This window comes from Lissotriton vulgaris, chromosome 1_1 (assembly GCF_964263255.1).
Source record: "Lissotriton vulgaris chromosome 1_1, aLisVul1.2, whole genome shotgun sequence".
In the NCBI taxonomy this organism is placed as follows: domain Eukaryota; kingdom Metazoa; phylum Chordata; class Amphibia; order Caudata; family Salamandridae; genus Lissotriton; species Lissotriton vulgaris.
Genome location: NC_141685.1, coordinates 932,102,108 through 932,121,041, shown reverse-complemented (window position 1 = coordinate 932,121,041; position 18,934 = coordinate 932,102,108). Strand labels below are relative to the sequence as shown.

At 44.1% G+C, this 18,934-nt stretch overlaps 1 protein-coding gene across 1 annotated transcript in view; it reads left to right on the top strand.

Moving 5' to 3' along the window:
• The window catches only part of LOC147748201 (uncharacterized), a 334,565-nt gene that overhangs the window by 40,931 nt on the left and 274,700 nt on the right, over positions 1-18,934 (top strand). The window contains exon 3 of the mRNA XM_086959115.1: positions 7,274-7,369. Within this exon, the coding sequence (XP_086815241.1) occupies positions 7,274-7,369 (96 nt within the window). The remainder of the gene's footprint in view (positions 1-7,273; positions 7,370-18,934) is intronic.

Genomic DNA, 18,934 nt, shown 5'->3' with positions numbered 1-18,934 from the left:
CTAAAATTGTCAAACAATCTTTTGAGGGAAAAGTAGGCACACAATAGGCAAAATCAAAGTCTAGAATTGTCCGACCTAATCATGACCCAAGTGGCTGAACCCGAGACAATGGGTATGAACCCAGAATCCGATGTTGGAGCCATGCTAAGGCAGAAATTTCTTTATCAGGAACCCTTTGACATCTTTTTTGAAGATGATGGTAGAAGGGTTCACCCTGATTTCTGGGGGAAGGGAGTTCCAGATCCTCAGTACCAACCCCGAGAAGGCTCGGTTATAGGTCCTTTTTTTCTTTAATTTTTGAGGTTTAAGCAAAAGGTTGCTGGCGCTTTTGGAGGCTCTAGAACCACTAGAGAGTTCCAGTATCTGCGCAAGGTACAGCAGAGTTTTGAAGTGGATGGCTTTGTGAGCCATGCATGCAATTTTTAACTGGATTCGAGATTCATAAGGAAGCCAATTTGGTTCCCGCAAGTACAGAAAGATGTGGTACTATTTCTTTGTACCGGTTAAAAGCCTAGCAGCGGAATTGAGGGTAGCCCTAAGAGGAGGTATCCTCGCTCTAGGCAGGCCACAGAATGCTGCACTACCATAGTCAAGCTTTGAGATCACCTATGCTTGCACTGCAACCTTGAGGTCATGAGCAGGGAAGAAGGGTTTGAGTTTCCTAAGTAAACTGAGTTGAAAGTTCGCTCCTTTGGTGAGAGAGGCTGATGTGCTTCTGCATTTACAGGCTTTTGTCTAGAATGATACCCAGAGATGATGCTGAGTCCACGAGGTGTGGCTGCAGTTAAGAGCCGTCAGCTGATTCAACAATTGTTCCATGATGAGGGATTGGTTGTGGGGTGAGATCAGAAGGAATTCCATTTTTAGAGCATTAAGATTCAGGTGATTGCGTGTCAAAGCCAGCTTTGTGTTTCCAGCAGGAATGAGTTGAGGGACGGGATGTCTTCGGGGGTGGTGATCTTCAGGTACATATGATATTGAATGCTGGATGATTTAAAAATTTCCGTTAGAGGCTCCATGTACAGGTTAAAGAGTGTGGGGGACCATGCAGAACCTTGTGGAACACCCAAGGTGACTGGTGCAGGGAGGGACAAGGATTGGTCCACCTTGAAACATTGGTATCAGTTCTGAACAAACAAAGAGGACCAGCTTAAAACCGGACCGGGGAGCCCCATCTTGTGTTCTAGGAAGTCAATTATGTTTGACAGTGTCAAATGCTGAAGAAAGGCAGAGAAAGATCAGTATGCATGACTCATTGTGATCCAGCATTCTATGCGCATCTTCCACGATGTGCGTTAGCGCCGACTCTGTGCTATGAACCGGGCAGAAACAAGATTGGCATTGGTCCAGGAGTTGGAAATGGTCAATGTGATGACAAAGTTGGGCAAGCACACAATATTCCAAACTTTTGCCAAGGTGGGGATGTTAGTGATTGGTCGAACGTTAAGAAGGTCATTGGGATCTGCATTTGGTTTCTTTAAGATCGGGGAACCTGACCTGATTTAAGGCAATCCAGAATAGCACCTTGCAAAAAAGAAGCATTGACGATCATCGTCTATAGAGTTAGAAAGGCGGATCTCACTTCCCTAAACAGGTTCGATGGCAGAGTGTCATTGTAGTGATTGGAAGGTTTCAAGGTCAACAGCATTTTGCGAATAGTGGGTTCATCCACAGTTTGGAACAAACTCCATGATGCATTGTTTTTAGGGCGGCAGGGCTGAATATGTTCAGAGATGTTAGACTCTGAGGGGCATAGGGTGTTCAGCGGACCACTCGAGAGGTGAACCCTGGCCGGGTGTAGTTCAGACTCAATCTTGCTAGTCTTATCCCTGAAGAAAACAGCAAATTCTTCACAGTTTAGCAGTGTCCCTTGATTGGAGCCGAGAGGTTAGGATGATTATTGAATTAGGACTTGATGAGTTAAAACAACTTTTTCAGACTTTTTTTGCTTGATCTGGTTGAGTTCTAAAGAAGATGGCCTTCGAGCATCTGATGCGTTTGTTGTATAAACTTCGCAAGGATCTCAGGTGAAGAAGATGTTCCATGGAGGGATAGGTTCGCCACTTCCTTTCTGCAAGTCATACGTTTCTTTTTCGGCATTAAGACTATCATTGAATCCTGGTTTGGAGATTTTAGCAGAAACTCTTTTAAGCTGAAGTGGTGCCACTGCGTCAAGAACATTAAGCACTGCGTGGTTATAGTGGGCTGACAAGTCGTGGCATAATACATGTTCAGAGGGGGCCAAGATATTATCACAGAGCTCAGTCAGGTCTTGTGAGTTGATGTTCCCTAAACATCTTTTCAGCTTTTTGGGAATGTTAGGTTGGGATCTGCTTGCTCTTACCAATTCATTGACGAGGAAGGTGATGCAATAGTGATCTGTCCAGTCACATGGGAGGATCAACCCCAGGCGGAAAGAGTTGGACTTACCAATGACATGATAAAACGTGGTTCCTTTGGTATGTGTAGGGCTATCGCATATTTGGATACGGTTGAGGTCAAGTAGGAAGGATTTAAGGCTATTAACCAGCACATCGTTTACATCGTTCCAGTGGAGATTGATGTCACCCAGGAAGAACTGCGTGCCTTGGAAATCCCTGTTGGGCGAAATAATGTCCATGAACTGTTCTGTGAAGGGAAGGTTGTCGCGAGGGGGGTGGTAGAACGTGTGCAGTAAGCATGAGTGATTGTTGCCCCCCTTCACATCAATGCATAGGTATTCACACGAGGACAGGAGGTCGGCATGAATGACTTTCACTAATAAATTATTACGATGTAAGCCCACGATGCCTCCTCCATGACCGCTAGTTCTGTCCAACCTAATTATATCAAAGTTGGGAGGCATTAGAAAGTCAAGGATAGGAGCGGCTGAGTCATTTAGCCAGGTTTCGGTCAGCAATATAAGGTCAAGATCCTAGGCAAGGATGAGATCAGCAATATCTGCAGTGTGTTTAACAGCCGATCTGCAGTTTAGGAGCACACATTTGAGACTAACAAGGGTGTCTGTTGGTGGAGGTAGAGTGGGGGTGACTACCATGAGGTTGTTCGCATATAAAGTTCTTGAGCTTGGCCTAGGTTCCCTGAAGGGATCAGTAGGGATTGATTCAATTATATGGAAGTTTGATGGGGAGGAGAGAGGAGCCAGATCATATGAGAGTAGGAGAGAGTGAATATCACTATCTGACAGTGAGGCTCTACATCTGCATTGTCAAGAGGGGTCATTAGGGTGCAGAGCGGAAGGCCACCTATGGGATGCGCGGGTGGAGTGGGATGAGTTTTGCCAAGGATGGGGAAGGGAAGAGCGCCGGGTACAACCACAGTCCTAATACCACATCAACCACCACCCCATTGGCATGTCTCATACCGAGTGTACTGGTAACCCCACAAGTGAGCCTTAAATGGATTACAGATGAAACAACGAGATTCCCCTGAGAAATAAGGAATTACTTTGCAACTGGGATTTCTGGGTATTATTACTCTGGTAATTCCTCATTTACCCTGTAATTTCAACAAAAGATGTACCAAGTCCCTCGTAAATTCTTAAAGGAAGTAATTTATTTGAGAAGCGTTCCATTTCAGACCATTTTAAAAGTAAGCTATTTGGTCCTCTAGCCACTCCTTCTCAAACCACATTTGTCTTATTTTGGAAGATTAAAGAAAATCTCTTTTCAGTAGAGCAGTGTTGCAGTCTTTATTGCAATTTTATCTGAACATCCTAAACCCTCCTCATTCAAGAATACTAATGGAGTAGTTCAGTTAAGAAATCTTCAGCATCGCTTATCCATTAGAAGAACAAGTTATTTATTATCAGCAACATCCTATCTGATGGGTACAATAGTTCACCCAGATTTCTGAAGACCCTCCCACCTCCCGTCTTGAGGATTTTTTTTATTGTGATTATGACTGGTTCCTATTGGCTTTGTCCTCTATATCGCTTGTCCTCAATAGGGATGATGTGGAAAAAAGAAAAGGGAACTGGCCTCACCGATGGGAGAGTGCCCTTTCTATGCTGTACTTTTTCCTGAGTAGAGTTGTGAGGCTCTGTTGTTAATGTCGAAGGGTGCAATCTGGTGTCAGAGTTAGAGTACTGCTACTGAAAATGTTCGGAATCCAGTCTGTTGACCATAAAGGGATTGATCATTTAAGGAATCTACCAGAGCTATCCTACACATCAGATGGAATATTACGAAAGGTAAGTAATTTGTTCATTCTTTTAGTCTTAAGAGGTGCCTCAGTGGTGTGTGTGTATTTCATGGGCACTAAGTGCATGTTATGCTTTATGTAGAAAAGCCACCTTTTGCGCATGGTCACCCTGGATTTTTGGCCTTTTGCTGTACTCTGTATTTTGGATGGCTTTAAAACTTTGTATACTTTATCCCTTCTTACCAGTAGTAATACCCCAGGGCCCCCTCCCCTTTTAACACGGTTGAATTAGCATACTCCTACTTGCTATATTTACCGAATCCTAGTATATGGTACAAAATGTATTCAGGGCTTGTAAATTAAATGCCACTAGTGGGCTGCAACATCTATTGTGCCATCCACTAAAGTGGCAGTGAAAGCAGTGCATCAGGCCTACCACTGTAGCCTGACTGTAACTGTGCAAAACATAGAATGTGAACTGCCAAAGTAAACTCCTTTTGACAGGTATACACCTTCCTTTTCAATATTATAAAGTCACCCCTAAGTAGACCTTGTAGTTCACAATACAGGGTATATGGCATGTGGAAGTAAATGTAAAGCTAACACGTCTTTACTGTGACTAGCCCCCAAAAGCTATATTTACTGTAGGAAGGCTGCCTTACTCAAAGATAAATACAGGGAAGCAATATTACATTTACTGTATCTTGGGTAAGGGGCCAGCTAGAAGAAGAATTAAGCCACAATTTATAGTAATTCAAAATCTAATTCAATGGTGAAGTCGGATTTTTTATAAGTATTAAGGAAAAATAACCTTTAGAAAGTTGTCCTTTATCTGCTTGAACTGTTAGAAGGCTAACTAGCATAATACTCTGCCAGCTCTCAGCCTGTGCTCAAGCCTTGAATAGGTGTGAAAAAGGTGCGAAATGACTCATAGGAGCAAACAGTTGGCTGACCTGAATGGGAAGAGATGACTCCTCTGATTATGCACGGTGGGGGCTGTGGGCCTCCTTTGGACAGCCCAGTGTCAAATCCTGCTTGGCAGGTATGTTGAGCAAATGGAACACTTGGGGCAAACTTGGAAGGAGATAGAACAGAATGCCAAGTCAATTATTGCGGATCCACTGTCTGGTAACTGGAGGCCCCTGCTTTTATCCTACCGGACTTCTGTCTCTGGATTTGTTGTGGTTAGAGTGCCTGCTTTACATTGGATCTTACTGCTGGATGTGGGAGGAGGCAAGGATTACCATAGTACACTTCCCACTCCTCCCCCAGACCTCAGAGCCCAGGATTAGAGTGGCTCCTGACTTTCACCATCTTGAAAATGCCATGACACATGCCATTTTAGGCCTGTTTGCAGTAAAGCAAACAGCAACTACTGGAAAAGCGTGTAGGGTTTGCCCCAGGAACTTTTACACCCATTGCTTAGGGCTTGTCCAGGAGTCACTCTAAATCCCTAGCTTGTTCCAGGCATAAATGTGACACTCCCAGGTACACACATCAGAACACTTTGTAGACCTGCAGAAGATCGGGAACAATTACTGGACTTGCTGTCTATAATTCGAGATGAGCGGTAAAAGTCTGGTCCTTCTCCCTCTTGTACCCTGTAGGCCTGGGAACATTTAGCTGGGTTCTGCTACATGATACCCTGCAAAGTGACCAAAAAACTCTGCCAAGCTATGCAGACCTACACAAGCGGTGGAGTGCGTTACGTCACGCCATTCGTGTTGATTTTTAGTGCTGGGTATTTGTTCTGCACTGTAAAAATCATCGTGAACGGCACCATGTGAAGCGCAAGAGGGCACCGCTTCTTTCTGCTGCTCGAGTAGATGTTCTACATGAGCGGCAGCTTCCTCAAGGTAAAGGAAAGGTTTCTCAATGAAAGCGACTCCCGCTTTGAGAAATCTCACTGGGAAGTGGGCTGGAGTAGAATTTTCCCACTCTCGCTCTCCAACTTAACGTTGGCGAGTACAAGGAAGGAAAAAACTCCATGCGCTATGTGGAGAGTGGAGTGGGAAAACTCCGTGACTGGAGCGCAATTTCGCGTACAGGCTTAGTACCCAGGACAAAGAAGAAGATTCCAAAGGTCAGTTGGCTGAACTCCTGTGTGGCTACAGGCAAACAAGAAGCTACTGGAAGGCCTTTTCCTTGACGTATGCAGCTGACCAGTGGCAACTAGACCTGGGCTGAACCCTGCTGTTGGGCTCTGCCTGACACAATGTGGGTCTCTAAGTGCCTTCCCTGACGTCCTTGGCACTTTAGAAGTGTACTCATGTGGTGGAGAGGGACAATAGACGTATAGGCTGATTTAGACTTTCGGCAGATGGGGTTTTACTCTCTCAGGGTGATGGAGTAAAGTGCTCTAGCGAAGTCCCCACCTGCCACATTCCGGCATGTCCACTGGTCCAGTGGACAGATTCATCAACATGATGGAGCTGCATGGCAAACTTACAATGTTTTTTTATTTTCCAAAACAAAAACCCAAAGTGGGATTTTGTTTTGAAAAAAAAACCAATGCCCCCCAGGCCATGATGGACAATGAAAACTGGCCATGTGTTTAATCTTCAAGGGCCCTTACCCCGTCGGGCCATAAGAGGTTTATTTCAGAAACGGAGATGGTTTAATCTCTGCCGTTGACATAGTGAAGATCCCTTGATATGCAACTTCTGTCAAAGGTGCCCCAAGTGCTGCTCCCAACTTAAACAAATTGAATCAAAGTTATTTAGATACATAAACAGAAATCACCTGTTTCTTTAGCCTCTCAAACCTAACCGTGTCACCACCAAAACAGTATGTGATCCTCTATGGTGGATAATACAAACCTCTTGTATGCACTTTTAGCAGTATTTTTGTGCCAGTTGCCACTGGTGAGATGTAAGGCGCTTAAATACTGGGCCACTTCAGTTTGTCCGCAAACGCTCTACTCTTTGCTCCCTTCCTCTCTCCTTGTCTCTCCCTTTCCCTAAACCTCTCCCCTTCTGTCTTTTTCTCTCCTTCACTCATCCCTCTTTGCTCTACATTTACCTTCCTCTCTTCTTCCTCCACCCTGTCTATGCTTGGCTGTCTCAAACTTCGCTCTCATGTTTTAAAACCTGTTTCTCACTGTTCTTCTTTTGGCCCTACGTCATTGCAGGAAATGGATAATGCCAAGCTGTATAACTTGGACCTGGAGCAAAAGATTCAGTCTCTGAAGGAAGAGATGGAGTGCCTGAAGAGCGGCCACGACAAGGTATGTTGAGGCTGAGAGCTTATACCATTCTGCAGTACAGGGCAGCAGTGCCAGATCTAGATTATTAGAAAGTGAACCAATGCAAATATAACTGCACTTTTAGTTTGTTGATGCACTTGCTCGAAAGTACCTCAACACACTACAGGAAAAATCCCCCTTAGGTCAATTATCCTCACAGGGATGGTGTTTATCTGATTTTGTCAGCGATTACCAATACTGTGAGTAGTAGTCCAGTCATCACAGTGTGGTTCAAGCACAGTGCTTAATATGAGCCAGTGGTTGCCGGTGGGGAAAACCGGCACTCATTGTTTCCTCATCACACATTTCCCAAGAGCAAGAGCGGAAAACTACGCAAATTGAAAAAGAGGAAGATATACACTTAAAAAATATACCAAGGGAGAAAGCAGGAACCCACAAGATTGAGGTAAAGAGGCAGAGAGTGCCTGGCAGTGTATTAAAGAGGCCTGTGGTGTATTGAGGACTTTGCAGCCTTTGCATTTGATGCTCTGACTTTTAATAGCGTCATCCATGGACCTCTGATCAGCTGTTTGGCACCGGCACTCATTATTTTGCAATAATTAAGCACTAATTAAATATGCACACACACACACACACAGGTACACATGAACGCGTGCATGCACAAACACACACACACACACATTTTCTCTTATTACTCTTCATATTCAATCTATTTTAAACATTAATAGAGCATGGTGAATCATCCATGTGGGTCTCGAGGCACAAGAGATGTTTGCTGCTGTGTGGAGGTTTGATCATTCAAACATCCAGGCCTTTAATTCTCTTCTAAATTGCTGGAGCAATGGCACAGTCCTGGGGTGCAGAAGGAGGTTGTTCCAAGCCTGGGCTGCCAGGTGTGAGAAGGAGCGTTCTTCGCTATTGGCTCGACGGATCCATGGGACGTCTGTGAGGGAGAGGTAAGCTGATCAAAGGTGTCTGGTCGCTTGGTGGAGTGTCATGTGTTTGTTGATGTATGATGGTCCTTTGTTGTGCAGGGCCGTGTAGGCTTGAGTCAGCATCTTGAACTGGCAACTCTTCTGAATTGGAAGCCAATGCATTTTCTTGAGATGTGGTGTAATGTGGGTCCTTCTGGGAAGTTTCTGTATGAGTCTTGCTACTGAGTTCTGTATTATCTGGAGTCTCTTCAAGAGATATGCAGTGATTCCTACATAGAGTGTGTTTCCGTAATCCAGTCTGCTGGTGATAAGGGTCTGTGTGACGGTCCTTCTGTTGTTTGTCTGGAGCCACCTGAAGATCTTGCAAAGCATGTGAAGGGTATGGAATCAGGAGGATGAGACTGTTGATTTGCTTCTCCATGGATAGCTTGCTATTCAGGATTACGCCAAGGTTGCGAGTGAGGTCTAATGGGACGGGGGTGTTCCGAACTCTGCGGGCCACCAGGTGCGGTGCATGGTGAGGTGTTCCCAAAGATGCGGACTTCCATTTTGTTGGTGTTGAGTTTGATACAGTTGTCCTTCCATAGTGGAGGGACCTTTGGACAGTGACAGTATAAGCAGTGTGTCATTGGTGTAGGAGATTATGTTGGGTCCATGTGGTCTGACATTGGTTGCCAGGGGAGTCATGTAGTTGTTGAAGAAGGTCATGATGAGGGACAATCCTTGGGGGACTCTGCAGTTGATCTTCTTGCCCTCTGAGGTGAACGGTGGGAGGAGGATCCTCTGGGATCCGCCAGTTGGGTACAAGGCGATCCATTTGAGGGCGTTTCATTAAATCCCAATGTGGTAGAGTCTGTTGATCAGGGTGTGGTGGAAGGCAGTGTCCAACATGGCAGACAGGTCCAGAATGCTGAGGTCTGGTTTTTTCCTGCAGTCCAGGAGGGCTCTAATGTCGTCTGTGGCTGTGATCAGGACTGTCTTGGTGCTGTGGTTAGCTTGAATTCCAGATCAGGAGGGTTTCAGGAGGTTGTGGTCTTTTTGATATTGGGTGAGTTTTTGGTTGATCACTTTCTTGAGTACTTTTGCTGGGTAGGGGGCCAGAGAGACGGGCCTGTAGTTCTTTATTTTGGCTTGTCGGTGGATGGTTTTTTCAGCATGTTTCCAGTTGTCAGGGAAGGAGGCTGCAGTGATGGAGGGGTTCAGGAACGTCACAAGCTCATTACCGATTGTCTAGCTTCTGAAGTTGAAGATGTGGTATGGGCATGAAATTGAAATTGAAATTGAAATTGAAATATTTATAAAGCGCACATTCACCGAGCGGTTTCTTGACGCTAGTTTCCATGGATGCTCCCGGGTGTACAGAGTTCACGATGGAGATAGCGTCTCGCATGGTGAGGAGTTTCCATTAGGTGAGAAGGTGCTTGGGGTTTGTGTTTATGGGTGTGAGTGAGTTGATGCGGTCTACCACCCAAGGTTGGCATTCGAAGTTTTCATAGTTGGATGAGATGTTGTAATGAAAGAAGTCTGCGTGGTTGTCGCATAGTTCCTGGGAGTGAGTGATGTTGGTCTCAGTGGCTGCGGGATTGGTAAACTCCTTCGCGATGGCAAATAATTATTTGCTGTGGTTTATGCTGACTTTGATGCAGGCTTCGTAGGTGTTCTTCTTGGTTTCTTTCAGGAAGGGGTGGTCCTGGTTGAGAGTAGACTTGAAGGCCGTGCGTTTTTTTTGCTGAAGTGACACTTCCTTTCAAGTTGTCTGCAATTGCATTTGGTGAAGTGCAGTTCCTCTATGAACCATCTTGCTATGTTGCTTTGTTCTTTAATCTTGGCTGTCCGGGTGGGGGGATGATGTCAGCATATTCTGTGATCCACTGGGAGAAGCTCTTAGCTGCTTGTTCAGGGTCATATGTAGAGTCTGGGAGTTGGGAGCAGAGAGTGTAGTTCCACTGGCACTCTGATAACTTTTTCTAGTCTCTTCGCATGGATCTGGGGAACACGATGCCAGACTAGGTGAGTCCTGAGATGGTGAAGTGTACGCTGTGGTGGTCAGACCAGGTGAGTGGTATAAATGTACCTGACTCTGTTGCTGGAGGGGAAGATGGGGTAGAGCATGTGTCCTGTGAAATAGGTAGGGTCAGCGGCAAACTGCTTGAGGCCGAAGTTGCTCATGCTTCCCAGGAAGTCAGGGGAGTTGGCGTTGCAGGGGTCATTGAGGTGGAAGTTGAGGTCCAATAGAAAGATGCAGTGTTAGGAGTCGAATGCGAGCGAGGCAGTAAGTTCCGGGATGGTGTCGCAGAAGCTCGGGCGTGGTACTGGTGGTCTGTAGGCAACATCTGTGTGAAGTTGGAAGTTGAGGTGTTCTATTACTGGTGTCGGGTCATCAAGGTATGTTGTGCAGCAGATGGTGTTCCTGTAGATGAAGGCTATTCCACCACCATGCTTCTTGGTTCAGTCTAGGTGTTTTTATCTTGTAACCTTCAGGGATGGCGGTGGTGATGTCTGGTGCGGAGGAGGGTTTTAGCCTGGTTTCTGTGAGGAAGATGACGTCTGGGGTGAGGGAGGAGATAGTGTCCCAGAACTCTGTGGTGTGTTTACTGAGTGAACGTGCGTTGAGTAGGATGCACTGTAGTTGTGAGAGGGAGCTCTCGGTTGATGTAGCGGGTGCAATTGCACTTGCAGTGCTGATGGTGTCATTGACTGTTTCGGTGCTGAAGGTGAGGCAGCAGAGACGGTTGGAAGATGGTCCTCTGGTGGAGCACGTGGATGTGCAGCGGTAGTGGTTGTTGGTGCGTCCGGGGGCTAGGGCTTGGACGTCAGTGGCGGTGTATCTTCTGAAAGAGCAAGGGGCCCTGGCTCTGGGTGCAGTCCAGATGTGGACAGGTGCAAACAGGCTTGACTTTGGTACACCAGCAAGCCAGCGGCGCGGCCACACTGCAGCCTCTATTAAGTAAGTCATGGAAGCAGGGAGGTGTGCTGAGAGTCAGTGGGTGGGGTTAGGTGGAGGGCTGCAAAACTGTCTGCAGGTGTGAACAGCAATGGAAAGACAAGGAAATGGCAATGAAAAAACAAGGGAAGAGCAGGGGAAAGTGGAAATGAGGCAGAAAGTAGGAGGAAGCACTCAGAAAAATCGGGAGAAAAGAAGGAGAAAGTACTACAAATGAGTGACACTGCCTGTTGTGTTTGCAGAAATTAATCTTACTATTAAAGGTATTCTAACAAGGAACATTAAAGGCCCAAAAAAGCTACACCTGGATGGTTTGATCTTAAATGCACACGGGCACTAGAAGATCTGAAGTTAGCCTTAAGCAATAAACCCCGTATCCAATCGTATATTCATGACCTTCGACTTAAAAATAGGCAGGCTATTGTGGCCCGGAAAAAGGAACTCCAAACAGAAGCGTGGGATAAGTTAAGTCTAGCAGCAGATACAAAAAATAGTAAATTGTTCTGGGAAACTGTAAACTGTCCCTTTTTACAAAATGATAGCATACCAGAGTTGACATCTTATGTAAATTGTTCAGCTTGGATTAAACATTTTTCTAATATTTTTAACCCAGATAGGATAATTTTATCTTCAATATTAAATGATGAATTTATATGGCCCACACTACCCCTCGTAATTAGTATAGATGAAGTATACGAGGGTCTTGCTAAAAGTAAAGGGGGAAAGGCACCAGGCCCGGATGGGGTACCCATAGACCTATACAAAGATGAAACGGATCTGTGGGCCCCAATTTTCATGAGAATTTTTAATGCAGCTGCTACAGGGGACTTCCCTCCACCATGGGACCAGTCATTAATTATCCCCCTTTTCAAAATGGGCTCCCGCTCTGAGGCTAGTAATTATCGCCCTATTTCACTGCTTGACTCATCAATAAAAGTTATGAGCAGAATTTTACTAATGAGATTGGAAACTTGGGCCACCGATAATAAGATCTTATCCCCTGTCCAATATGGATTCAGGAAGGGCCTAGGTGCACTAGAACAAAGTATGAATTTAGATCTACTCGTTAGCAAATACACAACTGTGAAGGCGGGTAATCTGTTTTTATGTTTTGCCGACTTGAGCAGTGCTTTTTATTTGGTGGACCACACACTCTTGTGGTCCACTCTGCTCAATTCTGGGGCCCCAAAGGAGATAGTGTATTTCTTGGCTCGAGTATATGAAAAACTGTCGTGTAGTGTGAGATATGGGCCAACGGGTGAACGTACTCCTTTTTTTGATGTGAGAAGAGGCATCCGGCAGGGCTGTGTTCTGGCCCCTCTTTTATTTTTACTTTTTATTAACCAAATAGATGAAGTTTTAGGCCAGTTACCAGTAGACGCCCCAAAGATAGATGGAAAGGCTGTACCTTTTCTACTGTATGCCGATGACGCCGTTTTAATTTTGCATACACCGATCGGACTTCAAAGGGTTATTAACAATTTTACAGATTTTATCATTGGCAGAAAACTTTTAATTAACAAAGCTAAAACTTTTATTATGTCATGTGGCAAGAAAACTAATACCACAAAGTCTTTTTACTTGGACGGTACAAAAAAGAAATGGTCAAGTCCTTTTGCTACTTAGGCATAACCTTCTCAGGTAACGGGAAATGGCACAATGAATTTACTAACCGTATCCAATCGTATATTCATGACCTTCGACTTAAATATAGGCAGGCTATTGTGGCCCGGAAAAAGGAACTCCAATCAGAAGCGTGGGATAAGTTAAGTCTGGCAGCCGATACAAAAAATAGTAAATTGTTCTGGGAAACTGTAAACTGTCCCTTTTTACAAAATGATAGCATACCAGAGTTGACATCTTATGTAAATTGTTCAGCTTGGATTGAACATTTTTCTAATATTTTTAACCCAGATAGGATAATTTTATCTTCAATATTAAATGATGAATTTATATGGCCCACACTACCCCTCGTAATTAGTATAGATGAAGTATACGAGGGTCTTGCTAAAAGTAAAGGGGGAAAGGCACCAGGCCCGGATGACCTATACACCCATACCCATAGACCTATACAAAGATGAAAAGGATCTGTGGGCCCCAATTTTAATGAGAATTTTTAATGTGGCTGCTACAGGGGACTTCCCTCCATCATGGGGCCAGTCATTAATTATCCCCCTTTTCAAAAAGGGCTCCCGCTCTGAGGCCAGTAATTTTCGCCCTATTTCACTGCATGACTCATCAATAAAAGTTATGAGCAGAATTTTACTAATGAGATTGGAAACTTGGGCCACCGATAATAAGATCTTATCCCCTGTCCAACATGGATTCAGGAAGTGCCTAGGTAAACTAGAACAAAGTATGAACTTAGATCTACTCGTTAGTAAATACACAACTGTGAAGGCGGGTAATCTGTTTTTAGGTTTTGCCGACTTGAGCAGTGCTTTTGATTTGGTGGACCACACACTCTTGTGGTCCACTCTGCTCAGTTCTGGGGCCCCAAAGGAGATAGTGTATTTCTTGGCTCGAGTATATGAAAAACTGTTATGTAGTGTGAGATTGTCTCAGGGATTCCATACTCAGACAGAACTGTGCATAGAGGCTTGGAACCTCAGTGAATTAGGGTGTGCCAAAACTCACCTTAGTACCCAAAAATCCCCTACCAGACTAGCTACAGTGTCTCATTGGTTATCACAAACTCCCAATGCTTAGACAAACCAGAACATGGACTTAGTACACCTCAGGTAACATGGAACACATGAACACTCTTTCGTTATACAATCATTTCAATCCAGAACAAGGAGTAAAAGAGGACACGAGCATATTTAAAATGTTTATTCTCTAATGCAGTGTTCTCAAACGCAGTATCTTAGCTAATACAAGCAAACATATTATAAGAAACAAAGTAATCAGCATAGTCTCTAGTCGATAGAACACAAACGGTGAAAGCAAGGTATTATGCTAAAATGACTAGGGTTTAACAAAACCTAATTCTCACCCTCCCTAGCTAGTATATTATATTATATCTAAGAAAGTCTCTTTGGGTTTTAGCAGGGCGGCCCCATACCTCAAGATCCTAGTGGTAAGGGATCACATCATCTTCCACCAGCTCTCTGCATGCGAAGCACCATCAAGTGTGTTTGTATGCTCTTGTGCAAGGCAATATAAAACGTGCCTAAAGCCAGAACTTGGCTGCAGCTGCATGTATGTTATGTCTAGGAACGTGCGAAGATCAGTGCTCACAACAACCACTGTGTTGAGATATCCTTGAAGGTTTCTGCACTCACTGTACAGACACAGCTCGCCAAGCAAGGCTGATATCAGAGTAGCAACATATTATTCTTGCATGAATCAAAAACATTCTACTAGGCTCAAAGCTAAAGCAGCAGCTATGTGTCGTGTGCAAAAGCAGCAGAAAGGTAAAATGGTTTTTAAACTCCTAAAAAGCTCATGCTAACTTAACACAGCATACAGGCTATATATATCTATATGACACCCTCCCTTGATCCGAGCGCGGATAAGATAAGATAAGATAAGATAAGATAAGGGACTCAATGTTGAAAGCAGAGTTAAATAAAGTATTCAGTTCAAGTGCGAGTAGGTGAGGAAAAATAATTTAGTCCGCCCAAAAATCCAAAATCTCACCAGAATGACAATGTAATGTCCACTGTTATTAAAGCCAATAGGTCTGAAATAAAAAAATTGTCCATCATAATTTTGAAAAAAATAATTTGAGAGAGAGAAAAAAATCATGATATCAAAGGCCTCAATAGGAGTCAGCCTAAAACTGAGTATGCGAAATAAGCAGCAACCGCTTCCAAAAGGAAGTCACTGTTATCATCCGAAAATAACTCAGCCATCCAATTCAATAGTGAGAAAGAACATACATGCTCTTCAATTACCGGAGCCTCTAGTACCATCAGAGGAGAACTCGGTGGGTTTTCAATGAAGCTGTGTGCCAAGAAATCTTGTGCCGCTGCGAATATATTCCAACGACCCAGTACTCCATGCATCGCTGCAAAGGCCATAATCCCTCCGTCAGAACAAAGCAATTCATGAGTAACTAAGGGACTCATGAGATGATTAAAATCCACTTCAGGAGACACCAAATTGCAGAGACACAAATCCAGGGCCCAGTCGAAATCGCAGCTCAGGCAATGAAAAACAGGCTGGACACAGGTGAAATAGGAAAATCGAAACGATAATCCATATGCTGCACTTAAGGTGGCGAGTGGCAGCGCACCATAGTATTCAAGCATCCTGTTGCAAAACAGTGCTAACTGCGCCAGCTCGTCTGCGAACACAGGACGGGCATCCATTTTGAATAAAACAAAATAGCAACAAAAAGCCAGCAGCCAGCGCCAGTAAAACAGCAAATCCACCAAATAGGCTGGAAAAGATTGAATGGAAGAAAGCAGGAATGACTCCAAATATCTTTTGGAAAGAAGTCACTAGAACACTGCTTACTACTTTAAAAAAATGAGCCAGCCCCGAAGTGGAGGACGCGTTAAAGATTGTATTAATCATCTCACCGAAATGTAAAGGAAGGTCAGTATTAATAAAGCATGCACTTCTGTGCGGGTGTTAGCTACGTGAAGGACACATGTTTTGCGAGCAGATGTCAGGGCAACTTCTTTATGTGACAATAAGGCTCTTATTCTGCTCATCTTATTGAACTCTGACTTCAAGGTCGTAATCCTCGGCCAGATGGAAACACCAAGGTTCCCATGCGTGGGTGGATACAACACATTTTTACAGCAAACCACACGCTCACTGACTGTTACAACATAAGCTATGCCTTTCAATAACCCACAGTAATCTTCATTATTTAAAAGTAAATAACTCCCGTTTGCTAATAAAGTAAAAGTCGGGACAATAGCGGGCACAGGTGTACCTTTCAAAACACATGCTAAATTAGGGCGTTCCTGATTACGAGAGCCATGCAATTGTATGTGTCTACACATTAATGAGTGATCTGGTGTTTCCGTACACTCCTCCCCCTTCAGATAAACTTCCTTTCCGTCTCTAAGGCACCTGTAAGGGAAAGAGAGTGACCAGGCTTCATGTAAATAGGAGCTACCAAGAGGCTCGTACCTACCAATGGCAAAATATTTCATACAATCTGTAAACTGGAAAAGCTCAAATGGTAAAGTTATTAATCCGTGGATAAACCACGTTGCAGCAGTGGCCTCTGCCACTGAAAAGGGTAAAGACTCCAAGCGTTCAATGTGTAACATGGAAAAAGAAGCATCTCTCATTGAAAGCAAACTTTGTTTCTCAGTCAAATTAAAAGGGGCAAATAGAGATGAGACATTACTGTAATTCCAAGGCACTTTTCCGTTTTTCAGTGTCTGCAGGGTCCATGCAAACTGCATAATAGAACGCAATTGATTTTGACCATGGTACAAAACAGACACTTCATCCTGAACATTTTCAACAACAGATGACACAATATTATCCAACGTGTAAATGCAGGAGGAAAGTGTGTTAATGCTGTTATCCACTACTGCAAGCACTTTTTCCAAATTAGCTTGATCAATAGCCCTAAGGCGGGTAGCCGCTTCAATCTGTGATGTTTTCCAAATTTCATTATAAACGGCATAGAGCCATCTTTTAGATCTACCAGTAGCCGGGCCTTTTATGAAGTCATTCAAGTCAACCTCGTCAGTCAGTTTAGACAAATGCAGTTTTATTGACGCCAATGTAGAGTTTTTGAGCCAATTCGGACACAATTTGCCCACTGAATAAGTGGTTACAGAATGGTCATTCTCAAAACGGGGATCTACTCTGACCTGCGTAAAACCCTCAGCCAGGCCCAAAAAACGATGTTGGCACGAATCTGCCCTCCTGTGCCACATCAACCAACCCTTGGGATCCAAACCGGATATGTTAAAGGATGAATTTAGCATTAGGGTCTGCAACTCTCTAATCGAAAATTTAGTTGAATTTTCCCAACCCGAATATTTTTCCAAATCAGGGAAGGAAGGAGCATTTAATTTTTTAGAAGTAGCCAATCCAAAGCATGTTGTCTGTGAAATAGTATAATTCAAAAACAACATATGATTTGGGATGAGACATGCACGGTGCAAAGCCTCAGTGCCTTGTACCTGCCAACTTTTAGAACCCCAAACTGATTTAAGGTCAATAGTTTCCTTCCACAACTCGTAGCCACCAACAGCTAGCTCGTCTAGAAAGGACTTCGAATACAATAACTTAGTATCGGTAAGTCTAACTTTGGACATGGATTTATCTGTCATTTTAAAATAAAAGGAAGCGGGATTGGACTGATTAAAGTCAGTAAAATAAGTGTACTTTTTCAAAAATGTATTCGAGCTGCCTCTTAAAGAAGCCGGGCAATGTTCCCACTGGGTATAATTCACAGTACTTCGCCTAGAATTAGTTTTATGTAAGTAGTGATTGCCAAAATGTTGGAAGCAAAACACATCACCATAATTAGCAGATTCTAAATATAAATCCTCAGCATCAAAGGCAGCATAATATTTCAAATCAGCAAACAAAGCCTCTAAGGCCTGAACATCCCAATCATCAGAACAAATGTTTTGTTGAACCACATCCCCCATGTTAGCTCTAAGCACATTAGGAATATTAATAACTTCAGTCGGGCCATGGATTTGAAATTTAACTGCATCCCAGACTATTCCATCCAGGACAGGCCACGCGGTGATGTTAACAAAGGCCAAGTCTCTTTTCAATCTGTGGGCTGAATGGGATGAGGAGTGGGGAGCCAATGTTCCATTCAGATGTCTAATGCATGTTCTCTCCTCGACATAATGTCCATTGATGAATCAGAAAAAATAAAACACAAAACCAATTGACATAAAAAGATAGAGAGCAAAAAGCCCCGGCCAAATATAAGTCCAAGGGGGAATCAAAAAATGTTTTTAAAACAAAGTCGCGTAGACCCTTTGCCTCGTGGGCTTCCCTGAAGTTTGTGAAATAGTGTCAAATGAAAATCGGGATTCTGTGGCTAAACGAGTTTGTAAATCAGGCATCGATAAGTCAGTTGGGTAGGTGTAGTCTGTATCATCAAGGCGAGTACCAGGCAAAGCACTCAATAAAGGACTTGAAACTGCAGGCATCTCAAGGGCCACCTCCGGTGCAGGATCCGAAGCTGAGGCCAATACAGAAATTCTCACCATCGAAGGACATGAGACTGCCGGTGTCATGCTAAGAAGAATCGGCCACTCTGTGTATTTTGACATTGTCAATGGAGGTATACCTGTTTTCTTTACCACCTGGAAGTGGTGGTAAAATGACTGTTCTTGTGCCCTTCACACCAAGCGCGGGAACCGGGGCAGGGTGTGAGGGACCAAATTCCTTCTTGTTATCAATCTTCTCCCGAACCAGTTCTCCAACTTGGGGTAGCCAGCCAACTACCGGGAACTGCAACGCATCAGCCGAAGTGGAGGGCAAATGTTCCTTTGCAAGACTGTCTCTTGTCTCTTGTAGAGTCTGTAAAACATTGCAATGTTCATCTACGTCAAAGGAGGCAGCCGAACCAACCGTGTCTAGATGGTCAAGGTCCGGGACATACATCTTGATACCAAAGAGCATTTCGTATGGGGTCCGCCCACCCAGAGACCTTCTAGGGAGATTATTAAGAGCACGCTGCACGCTATTAATATGGGCCAGCCAGTTTCTGCCAGTGCCTATAACTCGAGCTGTCAGTGATTGCTTTAAGTCACGGCT